The sequence below is a fragment of the Drosophila hydei genome, unplaced genomic scaffold (genome assembly GCF_003285905.1).
Source record: "Drosophila hydei strain 15085-1641.00,03,60 unplaced genomic scaffold, DhydRS2 tig00000063-arrow-pilon, whole genome shotgun sequence".
Classification (NCBI taxonomy): Eukaryota; Metazoa; Arthropoda; class Insecta; order Diptera; family Drosophilidae; genus Drosophila; species Drosophila hydei.
The window spans coordinates 7,466,685-7,489,079 of record NW_022045657.1 but is presented as its reverse complement, the minus strand read 5'-3'; the positions used below and the strand labels follow the sequence as shown (position 1 = coordinate 7,489,079).

The window sequence follows — 22,395 nt, the reverse complement described above, 5'->3', positions numbered from 1 at the left end:
GTTGCACAAATATCGTAGAAAAACACTAAATAATATATATCAAATGAAAATAAGTTTTAGGCACTTTCTTCTATGGATTGAATTTAAATCAAGAATAAATAGGAACAAAAATCATAAAGTACTAATACTATTTTCTTTTGTGCTGGAAGAAATCATCGTTTATGGGATTATGTTATATGCAATTTTATTTACTTAGCAAAACGTTCGTTATATATTTGATCTGTCGGCTATGCAATTGGCGGTATTTTTGGTCTATCTATGGTTTGTGACGTTGCTTATTCTCTGAATAATTTCTGGTTTAAACTCAATTCAATGCAAATGTCCAACAAAAATGTTAGACTTGAAAATTTCGTAATTTTAGTATGGAATTAAAGCATTGGGATGCGGCTGCGGAATCTGGCCAGCCAATGTGCAGGATCTGCAGCAGAACTGCGCATAGTACTTATTCACACAGTAATGGCCCTGGATGATCAGCTTGCAGTTGGCAAAGTAGGGATTGTCAATACACTCTGGCGATAGTGGTATGACAGCTGCAAAATCAAATAAAACCTTGATTGAATATTCATTACCCATATTTTGTGAATGCTTACACTCGATTGTGACTGTCTCCTGGCTGGTACTGTAGCTGTAGGCATTTCGCGCTGTGCAACCATAGACGCCGCTGTCCTCGGTGGTAACATCACTGATGACCATACGATGCGGATTGGCTTAAATTTTAAATATGGGCGTAATTATGGGCAATGTTTCAAACCACAGATATATATCGGCTTACAAGTTATTTGAACACGTTCGTTATTGTATAGAGGCGTATTATCCTTGGTCCAGGTCACATTCGGTGCCGGATTGCCCTGCACGGCGCAGTCAATCGCAATTGTGGAGCCCGGCGTGTATTTATTTTGTGGATTCAGTCCAATAACAGCTCGGGCATCAACTATAGCGATAATTGAATGTATTATGCATAAGATTCAACTCAGTTCATGTAGAAAATCATAAAACAAACCATAACGTAATAATATCATGCAAATAGTACTTACTTCTTGGGTCGTGAACAACAGGGGGTGGCACATAGACCGGACGTGAAGGTCTATAGGGATATGTGGGCCTTTGAGTGACCGGTGCCGTTGGTGGGTTAATGATATACTCCAAGTATTTTTCATCGCCAACGCCTTGAGCTGGACCAATAGCCTTGAGCGTAATGTGCAGCGAGACAGGGCGTCCGGTGTTGTACGCGTCGCATGTATACAGGCCCAAATCGGACAGCTGTACAGATCGGAAGTAAAGCGAGTAGTCGCGGTTCATTACCGCACGACTAGTTTCGGGACCCATACCGAAGTGTTGGTTGTTTCGCCACCAGCTGACATGGGGTGCGGGATAGCCACCAGCCGGACAACGAACCAAGGCAGGTTGATTCAATTGCACAATTTGGGTGGCGTTCTTATTGCCCAATATGTAGGCTGGTACATCTCTAGGCTCTACCAACACCAACACATAATCAAAAAGCATGCAAATGGTTAAGAGCACGCAACATGCACAATTACAAAAAAAGTTAGTTATAAAGCCAAAACCAAAACAAGCAATAAACATAAAAGCCAATATCTAAGCTTCGAAAATCCGAAGTATTCAAAGCCAATTGCAAGTTACTTATATAATAAAATATAATTTAAGAGTATAGCTTAGTTTGTATATATAAATTTCGCGAATTGATTCTATTAAAAACCGGAAACCAGTCCTGACCCAGTCTAGGTAATAGCGTGCTATCGAAATATTTGTATGCCAACTTTTATTAAAAGTTTTTTTTTTTAAATAAATAAATATAATATATCCAATTTCTTAACTGGGCTGGTCTATGACTGACTGGATATGGCTATAATCGATTTTGTCAGAAATAAATTTTTAAAACTTATCGCATTTCGTTATCTTATTAAACACAAGTAACCAATTTGCAAAGGCTTGGAATAATATACATTAAAAGATTGCCACGCACCTGTCACTTGTAGTGCGACTTCGCGACGCACTGGCTCGCCCAGGCCGTTGCTGGCCACGCAAACATAGGTACCATCGTCGGTTTGTCGTACCTGGACTATGGTTAGATCGCCGTTCGAAGTCAGCACATAACGACCTTGATTGGTGTCAATCTAAAAAGATGTGGCTCCCGAATAAGATGTGGATTCAGCTTGTGAGGACTTATGGAGTACTTACAACAACATTCTTTAGGGACCAAGTAATGTTCGGTGCCGGATTGCCAGTTGCGAAGCAACGTAGTACTGCTATACCACCTATTGATGTCTGCACATCCACTTCCTGTGGCGGCTTGGATTCAAGTGTGGCTCGCACTTCGCCTGGGTAAATAACGACCGGGGGTGGAGTATTGGGTCGCCGTGTGGGACGCGCCGGAGCCACACACAGATGGCCACAGCCATCGCTGCAGCATTTGTTATCTCCGCGACAGTCGGCATCGGTATAGCATTCGCGAGCGCATTCGCTTGCATTGGTCGCCAGCTGTGGACAAACACCAGGCTTGTTGATATCACGGCAGACAGGCACAAACTGATGATCACGGTCACCAGAATTGGACACATCGATGGCACATTGTTGTGTGGCGGGACATGGATAGCCCTCGCATGGATTCAGGCAAATACACTGCTCACACTCCGGCTGCGATTCAGCTGGGACGCGACGCACACCGTACGGACAACGTAGATCACGGCATTCACTGTCATAGGTTTCGCAACGACTGGGTAAGATTTCGTTGATGATCTCGTTGTCGATTGGCTCTGTGAAAAAGAACATAGTCAGATTTGCTCCATACTGTGATTACCCAGCTAGTCTACCAAGCTGCGTGCAATCTTATATCTACTGAGGGTGCACTATTCAAATAATTATACTAGGCAAAACTACTTCTACGCATAACTTAACAAGCATATTCAAATTTAAAAGTGAGGAAGAGTGCAGAATTGTGTGGGGTGGGTAATAAATTGAGTGCAGAGTGCTCGAGTGCAGTTGGAAAAAAGTGTCAGTTGTGAGGCAGGCTTACTTCCGCATTGATTTGTGCATGCTTCAAAGGAACGGAAGTTGTTCTGGTTGCCAGAGCAACCTGAGTAAATAAAGGATATACAAGTGCCACGCTCATCATCGTAGTACCAACGACGCTCCTGCACCGAAGGGCCATTACACACACCGGGGATGACCGGAAGTCGACAAATATCTACTTACGTCCAGATAAAATCAAAAATAAAATCAAATTTTACCAAAAGCTCTTGATTCTGAGCTTTATATGTTGTTACCTTTAGCCGCACCCGAAGGCAATGGCTCGCGGCCACCGAGACAAACCGATTCACACTCATATAGGTCATTGAAACGATTACCAGTGCCATCGCAGCCACCATAGGTGAAAGGTTGGCAGCTCTGACTATCACGACTGTAGAAATAACGGGTCTGCCACTGTGTGCAAGGTCCCGTCGTCACCGGTTCATTGCAAACATCTGACACAGCACGTTAATAAAACTAACTTATAACAATTATTATAAATAAATCACTTTACTTACCGACACCCTTGAACTCGCCACATTGACGTTCGCATTGATCACGGGTCTCAAACCGATTACCATTACCACCACAGCCACTATAGCTGAAGGCTGTGCACACCATTTTCTCATTGTCGTAGAACCAGGCGGTGGTATGGTTGTCGCATTCTCCGGCCTCAGGATGCTGAGTGCACACCGAAAAGGACTAAAAACAGTAACATTTTATATGGATAAAATCAGCTTAGATGATTATTATATTACTGGTGCTGGAGGTTCTTGTTCCGATTCTGGATGCGGTTGATCACGACGGCAATAATCTAAGCAAGATTGCTCCGACACGAAGTTATTACGATTGCCGCGACAGCCTGTAAACTCGAACTGAAGACAAGTTCCTGTGCGTCCATCAAAGTACCAGCGGCTTGAGGTATCACTACAGCGTCCTGCTATTGGGGGAAGGGAGCACGTGTCCTGTGCCGGATGACAATCATTCTGGCACTCCTCTTCGGTCGCAAAGTTGTTGTCGTTGCCACCACACCCGGTGTAAACAAACTCATCGCAGAGTCCCTCCTGGCTATTGTAGTACCATCGTGTAGTATTTTCATAACAGTTTCCTGGCTCTGGTCCCCTAAAGCATTTGTCCGTTTCAGATTCAGGACGTGGTTCTTCTTCTACACCTCCATTGCAACGCGTAGAACAATCCTGTTCGGTATCGAAGCGATTATCGTTGCCTCCACATCCGCCATAGTAGAACTGTTGACAGCTACCCAATGTTGAATTGTAGTTCCACTTCAACACATATTCCGCACAATCGCCCACAGAAGCTGGCTGCTCGCAAATATTTCCAGACGGCTGCGGTTGTGGTGGCGGTTGCGGGTGGGGCTGAGGTTGTGGCTGTGGCTGCGGCTCTGGTTGCTGTCTAGCACAAACCTGCATGCAGTCGGATTCGGTCTCAAAGCGATTATCATTGCCTCCGCAACCACCATAATAGAATTGGCGACAAACACCGATCGATCTATCAAAGGTCCATTTGAGTGCATATTTGTCACAGTCGCCACGTTCCTCCGGTTGATCACAGACATGAACTGCGCTTTGCGGTGGAGGAGGTGTTGGTGGCTCAGGTTTCTTTTCGCATCGAGCCATGCACGCCTCTTCGCTGGTGAAACGATTCTCGTTACCACCGCAACCTCCGTAGTAGAACTGACGACAAGCGGCATCCTTGGTATCATAGTACCAAGCAAATTCATAATTGGCGCACTCGCCAACCTCGGCGGGAATATCGCAAATATCCTTGGCTAAGAGAATGAAAAAGTGTTAAAAGTGTTTTATCCTTAGAGAAACAGCTTTTCGCACATCAAAAGCTATCGCAACAACATTGAAGGCTTACCAACTTGTCGAGGACAATGATCCTCACATGATTCCAATGTAGGGAAATTGTTTTTATTTCCGCCACAGCCCGTGAAGTAGAAGGGTAAGCAACGTTTTTCAGCTTCAGAGAATTGCCATCTGGCATGTTTCTCGCTGCAATCACCAGTTTGCTTAGGCAATGAGCATTGCTCTGGGTTTGTGTGTTTATGTGGAACAATATATCGTGCAGGAGATCGGGATATAGAGAGCAAGCAACAAACATTCATGCACAAGCAAAAACCAAGCAAAGGAAAGGAGATTATAGAAAAAATATACCGTTAACCAAGGATAAAGTAATAAATTTCATGCTTAATCTTAACCAAGGCAAAACATTGATATTACACAGATCACTCCCAAGCCATAATACACAAATATATTAAATCTCAAACCTTTAAGCACTCCAGGCTGTCGACAGCTATAGCTACAAGCGTGTTCGGTAGGATAGTTGTTTTTGTTGCCCTTGCAGCCACCATAGCTGAAGGGACGGCACACGTCAGTCTGATTATCATAATACCAACGCTCATAGTTGCCGGCACATGGTCCACTTTCCACTGGTTGCTCGCATGCGGCTAAAATACAATTAAATTCACCTAGAATTCAATCTTATTCACTTATTCATGTACTTACGCATGCTCTCACTTATGGCACAAGTAGCCTGGCACTGTTCAAGACTGTCGAACCGATTATTGGTGCCATAACATCCGCCATATTGGAACTCTTCGCAACGATTACGGTCTGTATCGAAGTACCATTTCTTGGAATAACCTTGACAGGGACCGGAGCTCTTAGGCAGCAAGCACACATGCTGTCCAGTGTACTCCTGGCACGTGTCCTTACAGTCCGCCTCAGTCTCAAAACGATTACCATTACCCTCACAGCCGCCATACCAGAATCGAGCACAACCTCCATAAGACGTATCAAAGTAATATTTAACGCTGAAGTTGCCGCAGGTTCCCTGTTCCTTGGGCAAACCACAAGCCTTTTGTGGGGGCTGCTGAACGTTTTCACAGCCGCCAAACTTATCATCCTGAGCTTTTGTAACACCATCTGGACAGCAACCGAATTCGGTCTCCACACAAGTGCAGCCCTCAAAGTTAGGACCTTTAGCTGGTGTCTTACCATCCTCACAACATTTGAATTCTGACTGTGCACAGTGACATCCCTGGTGATGCGGACCCTTAGCAAAGGAAAGACCATCTGGACAGCAACCAAACTGCATTGACTCGCACGGACAGCCTTCAAATTTGGGTCCTCTGGAAGCGGTGATTTTATCGGGACAACAACCATGTTGAGTGGTCTCGCATGGACAGCCCTCCTGTTGTGGTCCACGTGCGGAAGTCTTTTGATCCGCACAGCAGCCATATGGAGAAGCTCCACACTCGCAGCCTTCAAAGTTAGGCCCATATGCAGGCCGAATGTTGTCAGGGCAGCAGCCGAATGCAGTATTGATGCAGCAGCCTTCGCCCTGAGGGCCATGAGCGGGAGTCTCATTGTCCTGACAGCAGCCAAAAGGTTCACTAGTACAAGCAGCACAGCCTTGACCATTGGGGCCGGCAGCAGGGGTACGCCGATCTGGACAACAACCATGCTCGGACTTATCGCATCCCGGCTTACCAGCGTCTGTGGGGCAGCCAGCAAAGTTCTCTCCCTTGGCAGGTGTCTCTCCATCAGGACAGCAGTAAAATTCAGTGAAAGAGCAAGAGGTGACAGCCTTATCTGACTCCGTTGACACAGTAGAATCACCAGAGCCCTCAATGTCTGTAGATATGGTAACAGTCGATTCTTCTGTGGTTGTTGGCGCCAAGGTTGTTGGCTCAGGGCATCCTTCATTATCCTCACCCTCGGCAGCTGTATATTTATCTGGACAACAGCCGAAGAGTGTCTCTGCGCAATCAGATTTCGGACAACCCTTGTTTCTTTTGCCCTCAGCTGGTGAAACTCCGTCTGAACAGCAGCCGAATTCTGTCTCAGCGCACGTTTTCGCAATGGGACATCCCTCATCAAATGGTCCCTTAGCTGCTGACTTGCCATCAGGACAACAACCGAATTCAGACTTCTCACAAATCTTCTTCTTGGGCTTACACTTGCGAAGTTTTTCTTTGGTTGGGGTAAGTGTTGTTTCCCAGGTGTGGGGTGTACTGGATTCATTATCAGAATCAGATGTGCTCCAAATATCGCTGGTACTGCCTGTTTCCGTAGATAGTGTGCTACCTGTTGAGTCAGTAGAGCCAGTAGAACCAGTAGAACTCTCAGATGTAGTTTCTGTAGTGGCTCCACTTTCAGTAGTACCTCCACTCTCCGATGTTGCTGTTGAGTCAGAAGATTCGGAGGAACTTATATCAGTGGACGACACATCGGTAGAGCTGTCGGTAGTTACAGAAGAGCCAGTGGATTGAGATGATTCGGTTGTAACTTCTGTCGTCTTAGAGGCATCTGTAGAGCTGTCGGTGGAACTAGAATTGTCCGTGGAAACTGAACTATCGGTGGAGCTTGAGCTTTCTGTCGAACTGGAACTAGCTTCAATAGTTGAACCAATGCTAGAACTCTCGGAAGTACTTTCTGATGGACCAGTGCTCTGTGATGCAGTTGATTCAGAAACGTCGGTTGTGTCTGTGGAACCAGTAGACGAACTATCGGTGGAACTATCGGTCGTAACATCCGACGAGCTATCGGTCAAACCAACAGATGAGCCATCAGTAGATCCACTACTGGAACTATCAGTTGAACCATCAGTCGAACTATCAGTCGAGCTATCTGTCGAACCTTTAGTGACTCCCTCGGACGAGCTATCGGTTGAACCATCTGTCGATGTGTCGACAGAACTGCTACTTGCATTTGATGTAGACCCATCAGTAGAACCTTGCTCGGTGCTACCTGTTGATCCTGAACTCGAAGATTCTGTTGATTCAGTGGGGCCAGAAGTAAGATCAGACGATTCGGTAGATGAATAACCTGATTCAGAAGATGCTGATGAACTGCCCCCCGTTGTGCTTTCAGTTGAACCAGGTGAACTTGTCGTTTCAGTTGAATCCGTCGAAAGCTCAGGTGTAGTCTCCGTTGATGAGGAGACAGTCGTATCTGTAGATACAGATGATTCTGTCGAAGAAGAGCTATCTGTCGAAGAGGATACAACTGTGGTGTCCTTCGTTGCATCGCTAGTTGATTCTGATGTAGATGAGACACCTTCTGTTGAGCTACTAGATTCAGTGGTCTCCGAAGAAGTAGAAACTTGAGATGAAGTTTCGAGAGGCGTGTCTGTAAATCCACTGGAAGAGCTATCTGTAGAATCTGAAGTATCTGCCGCAGTTGAAGTGTCAGTGGAACTTGAGGCGTCAGTTGAACTTAAGGCATCCGTAGAGCTTGACGCATCCGTCGAGCCAGAGGCGTCTGTTGAACTGGAGGTCCCAGTCGAGCTCGATATATCTGTGGAACCTGAGGTGTCTGTAGTGCTCGAAGCATCTGTTGAGCCTGAGACATCTGTTGAGCCCGAAGCATCTGTCGAACTTGAGCTATCTGTCGTACCTGACACTTCACTTGAGCTTGAGAAATCTGTCGAACTTGAAACATCTGTTGAACTCGATGCATCACTTGAACTTGAGTCCGATGAGCTCGATTCCGTTGTGCCCAAGCTTGAACCGTCTGTTGAACTTGAGCTTGAGGCGTCAGTTGAGCTACTTGAAGTTGATTCAGTTGATACATCAGTCGAGGAGCCTGAAGTAGATCCAGAGACCGATGACGACGAGACCTCTGTTGTCGATTCACTAATGTCTGAAGAACCACTGGATTCTGTAGTCAAGTCTGTAGAGTCAGTGGAAGATTCACCCGACGAAGTTGAGAATTCACTTGTAGATTCACTTCCACTGCCTTCGACAGAAATACCACTATCAGAAGTGCTATCTGAGCCTGATCCTTCGACTGTGCTATCAGTAGATGCCGATTCGTCGTCTGATGTGTAAGTACTGTCGCTCATCATCAAATCGTCGGTTGTTGACATTGCATCTGAGTCCTCATCAGTGACATCAGTTACGTCTGAGTCGACCAAAACAAACTCATCATCATCTTCGCATTCATCTTCATCATCCTCAATCGGTTTATCAGTGCTCGTAAGAGGCAGGACTTGGTCCTTGGTACAAGGTTGAGTATTACACTTTTCAGAAATTGATTCAACCTTTGATTCATCGCAGTTGAGAGACTTGGTACCATTGGATAAACACAGAACCTCACGCACACGTTCACCTCCACCACAAGGTTTGCTACAGTGGCCGAAAGGTCCAGTAAACCATTGACCAGGGCATTCCTTTTCTTCACCTTCACATTCCTGATCAGTCTTTGGTTTTGTTGCTGCGTCACACTTGGAGTCGTCTGCGGTTTTTATCTGTTTACCATCAAAAACGCCACATAATACAATACGTGATTGAGCACCCTTTCCACAAGCCGCTGAGCACTTGCTCCACTCCGATGAAAACCATTGCGACTCACACTTTGACGAAGTGCACGACCTGGTCAGTTCCGGGGCTTTATCTCCACAAAACTTTTGTGGGTATACTTTACCATCTTTTGAGCCGCACACGGCGCTACGAGTTTCGGTATTCTGACCACAGGCGTCACACTAAAAAAATCGGATTAACCTTTTGGCTTGAAATTAAATTTATTTAACATACACCACTCCACTGGGATATGATCCAGTCTACACCCTCGCATGGTGCTAATAGGCAGGTCCTTTCCACTTCAGGCTTGTCTTCCACACAATCTTCCTCAGGCAGAACACGCTTGTGACCATTCTCTTCAATGAAGCAAGTGACTTTACGGGTTTCTTTACCCTCGCCGCACAGCTTGTCGCATGGCTTCCAGGGACCCAGATGATATTTCGGACAATTTTTGACATCACGATTGCACTCCTGAGTTGTTGCTGGCTTATTTCCTACTTGCTTAAGGCAAACTGCATCATCCTCCGCCGTATGAACACTAGAAAATTCAATGTCTTTAATTTTTTATGTTTTTTCTAGCAGATACCACTTACCCATCAGATGAGATGCGCTCGCAACTAACTGTGCGATTTTGGAAACCATCGGATCCACAGCCTTTGGAACACTTACTCCATTCACCCTCAACCCAATGTGGAGCACATGGTTCTGTGCCACATGCCTGACTTTCGACCGGCTTGGTCTGTGCCTCGCATAAAGCCTCATCGACTTCTTGAAGGTTAATGCGATTATTGCAGGTAACTTGGCGGGACTGAATTCCACCACCGCACGATGCACTACAGGGCCCAAACTCACGATGCGTCCACGTATGTGCATCTGGCTGGCTATGGCTCAAAGATTCCGGAATACTGTATTCATAGTCAACGCTTACATTCTTATCCTGCACCAACATTATAATGTAGATACTTTCGGTTATGGGACCGCTGCATGTCAGTTGATCGGGTGCAGCAAATCCCAATGGCTTACGCTCATAGTTCCACCATGCACCCGCATAAAACATGGGGCGTGGAAAATCAATACGCCAATTTCCATTTAAGTAATAGTGACCTGTTTGGTTGCGGCAAGCTAAATAGTTATTCGATGGCGCCGATTCCTGAATGCGAATATTTGTTGCTCCTTGGGGCACGAGCAGCAGATCGTTGTAACCAGCAGATAGATCACTTGATGTATAGGTATTCTTAATTGTCTTGCATGTGCTGCCGTCACCGCCACATTTGCGGCACTTGTCCTCTTTGGCCTCACTGCCCAGCATCATGTCACAGCCAACTGGCATGCACTGCCCATTGACACAAACGTCCAGATCCTTATCATTGCACCGGGTACCATCCACCACCATTTCTCTTTGACGATAGTAGAAGCGCTCACCCTTTGGCATGCAGTTCAGCTCACATGGATTCGCCGCATTTGTGTAGGGCACCCAAGTGTAGAGCACACCATCAAATTTGGTGTAATCGAATCGCGAACACTGCATAGCTCTAAAGTCTGGGTCCTCCTCCGGGCAGTCCTGGGTGTTACAGGAATAGTAACGCCGACTGCCACCACTGCACATATCTTCGCCGTTCGCACTGAGTAAAAAAAAATTGAGGGTAACTATATGAATATAGGAATTTCTCATAAAAGAAAGCTCACTCTCTACGGCGGCATTCGCGCGTCTGATAGGAAACACCACCTCCACAGGTGCGCGAGCAGTCCGAGGGTGAGCTCCAGTCAGTCCACTCATTTGGATCGTCGCCCTCGCCGCCAGGGGTTACGTAGCTAGCGGGTAAATAAAGATTTGCACCATATTGTCTTTTTGCACGTAGTCCAGGCTAAGAAATAAAATATCGGTTAACTAAAACGATCAGTAATGATTAAAATGGTTACACTTACGAATCTACTCTGTGAGCTCTGTATGCCTATCAGTACTATGAATGCTACCAAGGCAGTTGATCTGTAAAGAAACAAAAAAAATCAATTTAAAAAAAATATAGCACAGCCTCATAACCTCTGCTTATAATTTATACGAACATTAATGAAAAGCATGAAACACATCGTCACCTGTTGACTCGTTGCAAATATTTGTTGACTTTGCCTCATGCTTAATTACAAAGGCGGATGTGAGAGAAGAAAAAGAGAGGGGAACTGTGTGGAGAGAGTGTGTGAGAACGAGTAAAGCAGACGGGAGTCAGTTACTTGTCAAAGACTTTCTCAAAAAAAGGCACGCCACGTCCAACAAATGTGAACAAATAAGCGTTTGTAGGGCTTCAGACGGTTGAAAACAACAACAGCGCGAACTTGTTTTTGTCCACTGGGCAGAGCAAACAAACATTGAACTTGTTTTTGCATTAAACGGTGGTGGTGGGGTATTGCTATTGTGAAGTGGGCGAGTTAGTCGAACTTGGTCAAGTCAAATTTTGCAATGCCATTCTTTTGGTAACAATTTTTTTATAGTGCGCCGAAATGCTGGCCATAAATATGCAATGCCACATAAACAAGACATAATTTAGCAGCGCTTCCTGCCGATTTGCCAAAAAGAAAAGAACAAGCAAATAAGTACCCGCCAACAGAGAATATATGATTATGCCTCAGACAAGGCGACGCCGCAGCCGCAGTCGCACTAGCATTCGCAATCGAAAGAACAGGACCGAGGACGAGAACGATGACGAGGATTGAGGAAGGAGGACGAGGACAACTTGCGTGAATATGTCAAAAGCGTTCAACGTTGCAAGCAACGAAGCTTAGTGGCCCCAGGCCCCAAGCCCCGCTCGATATTGGTGGCTTGCCAATTTAATTTTTGACGCTGCGTGCAAGAAGCCTGCGTTTTGTTACACTTGGACGCCTCCGACTGGCTGCGACTGCGACTGCGACCGTGGGGCACAGCAGGCGTGCTGCTTATGACAGGGCCAGGACTTGCTAGCAGTGTGGCACGCCAAGTGTGTGGCCATAATTTTTATGCTTCTGTGTTGGTATTTTAATGCAATTTGAGCGCATTTCCCTTTTGAAACCAATGCCAGGACACCTATTGCTTTGGCAGAGCACCGACAATGACATCGACTATGACTATGGCTACGGCAATGACAACGACGAGGACAACGACAACGCCACGGCACACATTTCACAGTCCATTAAGCTGGGGCTGACTCTAGCCTGAAGGCGGCGTCGCTTAGACGCCTCCAAAGCTATTGCGTCATACAAACAGGATAAACTACCAGTACACTGTGTCAAAATCGGGCCAGGCTAGAACAGCGACGCGCTATTAATTGGGTAGTTCAAGAAAATCTGCTGAGACCGCAGAACCCATGACCAGTGTCTGGTTCCATTTTTATGCGCGGCTGCTTGCTGATAACGCACAAATTTTCCACACGTAAAATATAACCAAATTTTATCCAAGAACAACATTGTACATACTTATAGACATGCGACGTATGCTTTCCAGCATTCTTGTTGCCACATATGGCGGATACCACGTGACACAAACATAAACAGCTGCCACAATCAAGACATACATATGTACAGGCATTGCTCGTACACATCAAATGAAAACCACTGGCATTCAAGCATACGTCGCTTCCCCACAAATGTCAAACAAAAAGAGGAAATGCCAAAAATCCGACGGAAGCTTTAGAACAGAAATAGATCAAATCGGGCCCATGTCCAGGTAAACACATATATATTTGGTAGAATTTGTATTGCCTTTGTTCCGACCCCAATCGGACTTTGGCTGTTAATCTCAAATGGCTCAGTGCCTGCTAATGGCCAAGATCAAGGAAGAGCTTTCCATATTGCAGCTTGCGCCAATTTACAGGCCCAGTTAGAGTAAAATGAAAGGATTCCACTTAAACAATCAAACAATGGACTGTATTGTTTGCTGCTTAGAGCAGAGAAATCACTGAACAACAATGGAAACAATAAGAGGTTGTAAGACAAGTAGAAGTAGTTATTAGTAAGTATTTGCAAGAAATGGTACTCTGTATGCATTGTTTGCGTCTACTGAATTGCAAAATATATAAAAACTTCTCTTTCCATTACTGGTAATTACTAAACGAGGATTAAAAACTTAAATATATATCTGACAAAAAAATAAATTTATTTGCCGATATTGAATTTCAATACTGCCTAAAAAATGTAAAAGGTCTAAAATATCTTAATTTATGTTACATTCAAACTCATTAAGTTTACTAAACAACGAACATCCTTCCTCAAACTATAGTGTTAAAATGATATGTCTAAGAAAACTGAGTTGATTATTTGGTTCACACCCTTTTGCGTTTATTATTTGTTCTCATTCACTTCGATTCCAACATGTGTGTTTGTATTGGGAAATCGGTGGCGCGCAACAAGTGCATTTGTGGCCTGAAATGTTGCAACGGCCATCATAAATAACGCCTCTACTTATTAGCCGCGGCAACATTAAGTGCTGTTCACTTAGTGTACAAGTGCGTGCACTTACCCGCTAAACTCAAGAAGACAAACAAATTGTATAATACTTAAATTCGATGCTAAACAATGGCTAAAGACTAGCTAAAATATGTAGCAAGTCGGAACTAATCTAAACAAAGCGTCAGCAACAAAAATAAATTGAAAGCACCAGCAACACCTGAAGATAGAAAGCAGCGTTTGATTTGTTTATGTTAACATGACTCATCGACGAGGCCGTGGCAAGCAAACGCCCCCACTTAGGAGAGCATAAGAAGTAAGAGTCTTTGCGTAGTTTCCCATGCCACTTGATTAACCCACAGTGGCTGGTAGTTGGGACGGGCACTTGCGGCACTTGCGGCACTCACAGCAGCTGGGGCAGCATTGCGTTCTATTTAAAAGTCAAAGAATGTACTGAAAGAATGTAAATGAAAGAGTGCAGCATGCAACATTTGTGCGTACCATGTAGATGCCACAACAGCCTCCGGGCCTTTGATGAAGATGGAATGCGTATGCCCCGGGTCTCTCCCTTTTACCAGCTGCAATCATTTGACTTTAGCTGCCCCACGTTTAAATGCTGATTGTAAAAAATGTTGGCATTTTTTGTTGTTGTTTTATATGAGCCTCAATGCAATTGTAACTGATTTCATTGCAACAAATTGAAATGCAGATAAAAAACAAGTTAAGGCTGAACTCAGAGTCAAAATGATGCCAATCATTGCATGTAGAAAATATTTAGCAAAGCGTAAATTCAATCAAATATAGGTAAACATTCGTATGGAACTCAATGAAATCAGAGATTAAGTGCCTACATGATCCACTGAACTTCCAAGGTTATATACATAATATAAGCAAGCATCAATATTCCCAAAAGTAACACTAATCTCCATGAAGTAAACATTTTGCCAAGTCTTATGAGACTGCATTTAGGAGCGTGTGGTTTATTTGGCCTTGTCTCAGCAGCCGGCAATTAAGTGCAGCCTCGCAGGCTTGGCCTCATTAGTTGAAAGGATACACGGGCACTGCCATTTCAAATGTCACGCCCACAGTTGGGGGTGTGCAAATACAATTACATAGTCATACAATTATCGCAAGACAAACACAGGCTAATGCAAAACGCCAAATTGTGGCTGAGCGGCGGACAGGTAAATGTTGCATATGCACCACCAGGTGGATGTTGCTGCACATGCTGCAGCAGATGACTGCGGGGATAACACCATGAAGATGCTGGCACAACGCGTCGACATTTGTGGCAACGGAAGTAAATGTTTGCATTGTTGAAATTTTAATTGCATTTGCATAAAGCACTGCACACACGACATTGACAGCTCAGCTAGACTCGGCACGACTCGGCTCGGCTTTAGCTTGGGTCTGGGCTTGGGCTTGTGCTCCTGCTGTCTGCTATTTTGCCCGGCAGCCAAAAACCCTTGCAACGCTTGCGCAAGCAATTATCAATTTCAAAATTAATTAAGCTTAATTGAGTAGTGAAAATAATAAACATTAAAGCGCACACACGCACTGCGCTGGAATTGTTTACCAAATGAGGCACCTAGCGGGCAGGGTTATGCAACAGTTGAGCTTTGTCTGTGTATGTGCGTGCCCACCAACAAAGTTGCAGCTCTTTGAGGCTAAAAGGCACTTCAGACACAGCATCAGCATCATCATCATCAGCAGCAGCAGCAGCAGCAGCAACACAGTTTGCATAAATGCCTAATGAAATATTTGTCACGCGTTTGAGCAAACGAGCAAAGCAAATGAGCAAACAGTATTCACAGTAAAACTCAGATAGACAGAGACGAGAAGATGGAGATAAGGAGAGAGAGAGAGTGAGGACAACATTTGCTGCATTTCACTTTAGTGCAGACTGCAACAATTTACTGACCCATAAATTTCACTAGTTGACAGCGGCAGGCGAGCAAAACGTTTGACTGGCCAATAACAACAAACACTTGTAAACAAATTTTTATGGCAAATGTTGCATCGGCCACTTGAAGTGCAATATGCGAGGCGCAACAACAACAATGCCAACACCAACAACAACAAAGATGCCAGGCAGCTAATTAGAAGCATCATAATGCCCCTCCGCCACACGCAAACATTGGCAATTTTCTATTTGTCCAACTCATTTGGGACGAGATTGCAACAAGCTGCTTCGAGTGGTCCGAAGTTGTACAATTACAAATACGTATACAACCCCGAGTACAACTCAAAGTACTCATTGCTAATAGCACTGCGAAAATAAAGCACAGATTCATAAAGTATTTACTTTCAAAGTTTCGAACTTTGTACCCATCAGATGCCTCAACTGGCCCGATTTATCAGGTCTTAATATAAACAGCTTGCTAGCTGGTAATTTCTCAAAATAGATTCTCCAGGATGCGCAAAGTATGAGCATATTTTAACACATAATTACCTGCAGAATTTTTATAGATATTTTCGTTACTGAGTATATAGCTAATAAATTAGACAATAAACATTAATAATGAAAACAAAAGTAAATTATATCGCAACATTTTTCCAATTGTACCTATGTATATATATAAATACTAAAGTACATTAAAACATAAGCAAACACTTCTTATTTAGTTTGCAGTTGTTTAAAAATTGTGTTTATCTTGAAATTTTGAAAATAAATGAACATTAACTTATCAACATCTCTAATTTGTTACTGTCATAAATCAGCAATCTTTACTCCTAGGAAAATATGTGACTAATAATTACTTAAATATATTTATAAATTGAAATTCACTTGAAGGTCTGATTGAACAGACATGAAAAATGTGTTAAAAATAAACTAAAAACATATAAAAAAAGACAAGCTCTATTTCTTTTGTATAAAATGACATTAGATAAAGTTATAAAGTTATAGAACAAAAATTGATATTGTTATGATCCATCAAGATCTCTAAGTACGCCTATTTCCTTCGATATTTGATACATCGCAACAATCTATTGCCAACGAATTATACTACATCTCTCTGACAGCCAAAATGTAGAGCAGAGACATTGATTTATTACGCAATTGTAAACTGGAATTGTTATGCTTAACACAGAAGGGCAATAATTCTTGCAAATTCTTATTAACTACATAACTGGATGGATGCTTTGCTACCATTACTTTAAAAGTGCACAGTTACGTGTACAAGATGTAAATTTTAAATGACGCAAGAGGCTGCAATGACAAAAATCAATCAACAAAAACTTATCCTGGACTTCTCTCTCAATGTCCCTATTTTACTTCAATTTTGGCTTGATTCGGTTCCTTTTCTGTCATCGGAATTTGAATCACGTCTGCAACAGCCCACTGCAACAACAACTAAAACAACAACAAGTAAACAGTTCGCGTCTTTAGCCGGCAGTCAAAATATTTTTATGGCTTTTTGCTCTGTCTGCTGGCTGCTTCACTTGTTGCTGTTGCTTTTGCTGGTGCTGCTGATGCGACTGTTGCTGGCAGCGCCGCTTTTTAGGCACATTTACTGCTGTTGCTGCTGCTGCATGTGACGCATCTCATTGAGGTCTCTGTGCTGCTTGCTAATGCCCACTGTCACCCGGTTCCTTTGCAGAAATTTTGGATATTTTTTGCATCATGCGAACTTTTTTCAAAGTTTTTTTGTCTGTTTTTGTTTTTGGGTCTGTGGCTTGTTGCGGCCTCTGCAATTTTGCGACGGCATATTTTGTGTGTCTTGTTTTGGGGCATCCTTTTTATCTTCCGCGTTGCAGCGTGCGTCGACCCCATGAAAAAACTCGGTCCGTAGCCGAGGCTATCGATTTAATTATATATGTACATATGTATGTTATGGGTGTGTGTGTGCGTATGTTGCTTATGGGCTAAAAATTAACATATTAGGGACTGGTAGCTGGCATTTGATTTAACGCTAGGCTATGGAATAATTAAACACGACGTCGCCACGTCGTCGGCAGCCTTTGTTAATTAAGCATAATGCATAAAGTCATGGGAACAAGATCTGCAGATCTACGCCGGCTCATGATCATTAACTGCCACTGGGGGGCCAGTCTGCAGTCGGTAGGGACGCAAAGCACACATGTTGCAAATGCAGCGTGCAACATGTCCGCCATGAACTTGGACTGTAATTGAGCCGTGGAAGGACCGTAGATGCAGCAGCAACAACAAGACGGGTCGTTTGTTTAAGCCTGCGAACGACTTGTGTTTAATTTGTTGCTCATTTGCCGCATCATTCGATATTCTCGTTAATTTCATTTTCCACAAAACTGCATGCTCAACTTCCAATTTCAAGCACATTGAGTTTCCGGCGTATTTTTCGCACCAGCAACAAAGTCATTGGGCACCCCTTGTAGCTGCTAGAACCAAATACGATCAGCATTTGCCTAAACAACTTATTAATAGTAATTAAGGTTCAATTATGCAATCGAAGTGTGTTTGTTTGTTTGCCTCGTGCCACGGTGTCCATAAAGTATGCATGATTCTGTTTGAATATTCGATACTGTGAATCGTGTGTGCGTGTATCATTTTCAGCATTTTCACAGCATCCATTTTTGGAATTTATTGTTTATACTTAGTTAAAAGTACACAAACACTTAATAAACAATTTGGCCATGTTGCTGTTCTTTTTCTTTCTGGTTAAAATGTAGTAATTTTCGGTGGAAAAAATATTGTTGAAAACATAACAATTCAGCAGCAGCCGTGAAGATATTTACTTTTGGCTTTCTACACGAAATTCTATATTTCAATCAAAAAGAACGCAGCTAACAATCTGCATTATTCCGCTTGTCGTTTTCCAACACTAATCATCATTACCAACAACTAAGTCAAGTTCAAAGACGTCACGAGTCACAAAATTTCGCTTTGTGCAATAACAATGAGTTACTTATACATATAAGCATTTAATGGCCCCACATATAGACGAGTGTCTTAAAATGTTTAGGTTGTACCATTAAACTACAGAGTGTCTATTGACCCGGCCCAAGTTGATGTCGGTAACAAGTCATAGGTATAGGCCAGCTAAAGAATTGAATGCGAAGTCATTGAAGCTAAAAAATACAGAAATACTTGAATGGAAAGAAAATCCAACTATCAAATACGAATATTATCAAATGTAAGATGAATTTATTTTCAATATGTGAATTGATTATCAGTATGTTAGCTCATAATGTGGAAAATCAATTTGCTTCACATTCTACAGAATTTCTAGTACTTGACACTGTATTAAAATCTATTTTTATGAATTTTAAAAGTTTTTCCAATTAGGTCAATTTACCTTCACTTTGCATTTCATTCAAGTGAAAAATTAATTGTATTTTATAGATTTTCGTCGAGTAAACATGTATGTGGTTAGATTCAAAGAATATTTTGCTTGTCAGCTCCCGCAAAGTTTGATTCAATCTTTAGCTGAACACGTGTCGTTATCGCATCTGCCAAAGTCAACGCTAAAGAGGTCATGTGTTGGCCACATTCTGACGCAATTTCGCAGAAAAACAAAAGAGCCACAAAAACCAAAAGTGAATTGAAAAAAAGACTGCCTCGCCGTTGACAACGTGCAACATTTTCCTTTATTCAAGTGGCTCGCTCAGTGTTTTTCGCGAAAAACTTTAAAATACTTGACGAATGGATGCGCTAACTACCAGCTGGCCAGAGACCTCGTCGTACTAGCGTGTGGCACGGGGGAACAAGTTCTGGGCATTTATGTGTGCTGGCCACCACGTCGACAACTTTATGACTTTAGCCAAAAATAAAACGCAGACAGTGCTGCAGATCACACGCAAAAGATAGATGTCCAGCGTCGTGTGCGTGAGAGCAACTGCTTCAGCTCCATCAAGATCTATCAGAATGGCTGGGCAGAGCCTCAAAGTCGTAGTCAACTTTGAACCGACTTTGCACGCGGTATCTGGTTGCCTGTTTCACTTTAATTCAAACTTTTTCTTCTTCGTCTTCTCTTTCAATTTTTTTTATTTGGCGAGGCCTTTTTGGGAGCACTTCAAAGCGCACGCACTTCACCTACACACACTAGCCACACATAAATATTTACATTTCAATATGAAATTTTGATTTGATTTCTGTGTTCGCACACAAATTTGAAAAACTAACAAAGCCAAAGGTAAAAACAAAACTGCTACGCGCACAGGTATTGGGCAGAGCATTTGTATTCAGATAGCATATTGGGCCAAAAAAGCTTTTGGGAAAACTATCTCTGCCGGAAATATCGATAGTGCTTCAGTAAAGCAGAATAACTTTGATCATTTTATACAGAATTTTGAAAATTTTCTTTGCATAAAGAAATCCTTGACTTCATGACTTCATATAACATGGTCTATAATTAATCATTGCAAAAAACACATTTCTCGTTTTCATTTTACACATCAGACTATAAAGAAATTCCCGAAAATAATTTGTCAAATAGCAGATTCAATCTCTTTGCATCTAAGAGAAAAATTTACTCATTTACGCACAACTTTTAAGCTAATAGTAGAACACTAATTAAGCGGAGCTCGATGTGACAGCGAACGGGACCAAGGATGCTTTTCAAATTGTTGGTAAAATGTTGCAATTTTCATTAACAAACTTCAATTAAACGGGCAATGTAATTTGGCATGCAAACAAAATGTTGGCCAGGATAATGGCAGTCGCGTAGTGTCAATAACGTAACGCCTGTTGCACAGGAAGCACGTTCCCTTCGCAAACGCCCACTGGCACACACACACACACATAGACAAACGCACACATGTGCAGGACAATCAGTGGCAGCAAGTCAGGCTGGATGCCTGGCAGCCAGTCAGGAGCCAAGTCAAGTATTTGCACATGTAGTTCAAATGAAATTAAAATTCGCATTGACACTGTAATTTGTGGGCGAACACAAAAGGAATCAATTTCATGCCAAACACGTTTCAACTGCTGCTTCTGCTTCTGCTGATGCTGCGGCTGGCAATTGTATCTGGGAGATACATATTTGTCAGATGCTTACCGCAACCGCCTCGATAAATCCATTTCGCTGCTGATGCTATCTATATATTAATCGACAGCGTTTGGCGCTGCTCTTCACGAATTTCTTGCACAAATATTTAGAAGTTTGCTTTTGATGGCCAAGCACTTGAAATGTTTATCACTTGAGTTTTAATTATTTTTTTGCACACTTGTCACTCGAACATTTGCTTGCACTTTGCGCTTGCGCGTTGCCAAAAGGAATTGTGAGGGCTGTCAAACAGGCGCCGTCGTCCTTGCTAACACGTCCTTCCAACACGACCACGATCACCAGCACACCCGCAGGTCTAGAGCGTACGCCACAAACTGATCGAGACGAGATCGCTCTAATTCTGTTGCAGCACCACAAGGCGTCGTCTCGTTCTGCGGCTGCGTCGCCGTCGCCGCTAGCGTCAGCGTCGCCGTCGTTGTGGCCGTCGACGTCAAAGCAACTGTAGCGATAGCGCCATGATCAACGGGTTGTGCTTCCGTTGCTTTTGGTGTTCTTTCTAATCAGCCCGAAAATGGATAAAGGGCTTAGGTTAGCTACTGAGCAGCGATGCTATTTATTTCTTTTTATAAAATATCTACTAAGCACTGAATGAGAGCTTTTGACTGTCCATTTGATGGAGCTTAAATGCGAGTGATCCTTTATTGAACCGGCTGCTTACAGCCCCCACAAGCGACTGGGTTCGATTCGATATTTTTTTGCCAGCAGTCGGACGAGCAGTTCGCTCTCCAGTCCCAACTGGTTCTCTCTTTTTCTTAACAACTTTGCAACTTTGATCTTCATGCGTTGCACGTGTGGATGCATATATATGTGTCTACATGCCTGCGTCTGTGTGTATTGAAGTTGAAAGTACCCAGCAAACCCGTGATTTACTGCTTCGTTGTTGTCTCACATGTTGAAATGAAATTGAAGTCGGAGTTAAGACCATTTGACGCCCCTAATGAGCGAGGCTGATGAACACATGTCGTCGGCATTGAGGAAGCAAGGGTCCTTTGCAGGGTGCCGATCATTGTCATAATATGCATCCATAGACATACACATACATACAGTATACACAGTAGTAATTTCGTTTTAATTGCAACTAACAGCACATGTACATGTTTATGCTCTGATTTGTCCTTTTTTAACAATTCAGTCAAATTGATGTATATATAGACATGGAGGGTAACTGATCTGTCTGTCAAATTCATTCAGCGCATTCATCAACGACATTGCAGAGAGATATCGAATGTCCATAGTGTCTATTACTAGGTTGTTTTAATTGTACGAGCTCATTCATAAATTACTCATTCTGGAACGTTTTTGGTCGCTCTGTCTGCTGATTATTTCCGCATTCCACTCTTTGCCGACTTCCGTATACAATCACAGTCACCAAAAATAGTTTAACCCAAGTCCCGGTTTCCGGTGTTTTATTTTGGAGCTGTGTGATATGATTCGCTTATCATAGGTCGCTTTTAAGCCACAGCTTGCTGCACACTGGCCTAAGAATCAAATTAACTATGAAATGTATTTTTCTAGAATTGCTTTTCAAATAAATAGTTTTTATCACAGCTTACGAATAAATACCAAAACGTACGCCAGGTAAGCAGTCAGAGTCAGATTTGACGGCCCTTCCTACTATCCTGAACTGCCAACTGCTAGGGA

General features: G+C 43.2%; 1 protein-coding gene across 6 annotated transcripts; it reads right to left on the bottom strand.

Annotated features, from left to right (window-relative positions):
- Positions 1-46: 46 nt before the first annotated feature.
- LOC111596328 (papilin) lies at positions 47-21,055 on the bottom strand. Of its 6 annotated transcripts, XM_023310497.2 has the most exons (18): positions 20,746-21,055; positions 11,282-11,342; positions 11,042-11,220; positions 9,949-10,977; positions 9,590-9,893; positions 5,556-9,537; positions 5,318-5,497; positions 4,909-5,079; positions 3,786-4,816; positions 3,546-3,729; positions 3,285-3,482; positions 3,035-3,205; positions 2,200-2,774; positions 1,985-2,135; positions 1,035-1,472; positions 773-931; positions 591-707; positions 47-530 (listed from the first exon to the last, which is right to left on the bottom strand). In XM_023310497.2, exons 1-18 carry the CDS (start codon positions 20,766-20,768, stop codon positions 358-360), a joined length of 9,126 nt encoding a protein of 3,041 aa, XP_023166265.2. In that variant the 5' UTR covers positions 20,769-21,055; the 3' UTR covers positions 47-357. The 6 variants fall into 6 exon arrangements, with proteins under 6 accessions (XP_023166265.2, XP_023166292.2, XP_023166310.2 ...); XM_023310524.2 differs by lacking the exon at positions 1,035-1,472; XM_023310504.2 differs by lacking the exon at positions 4,909-5,079 and having other exon boundaries at positions 48-530.
- Between the last annotated feature and the right edge of the window lie 1,340 nt (positions 21,056-22,395).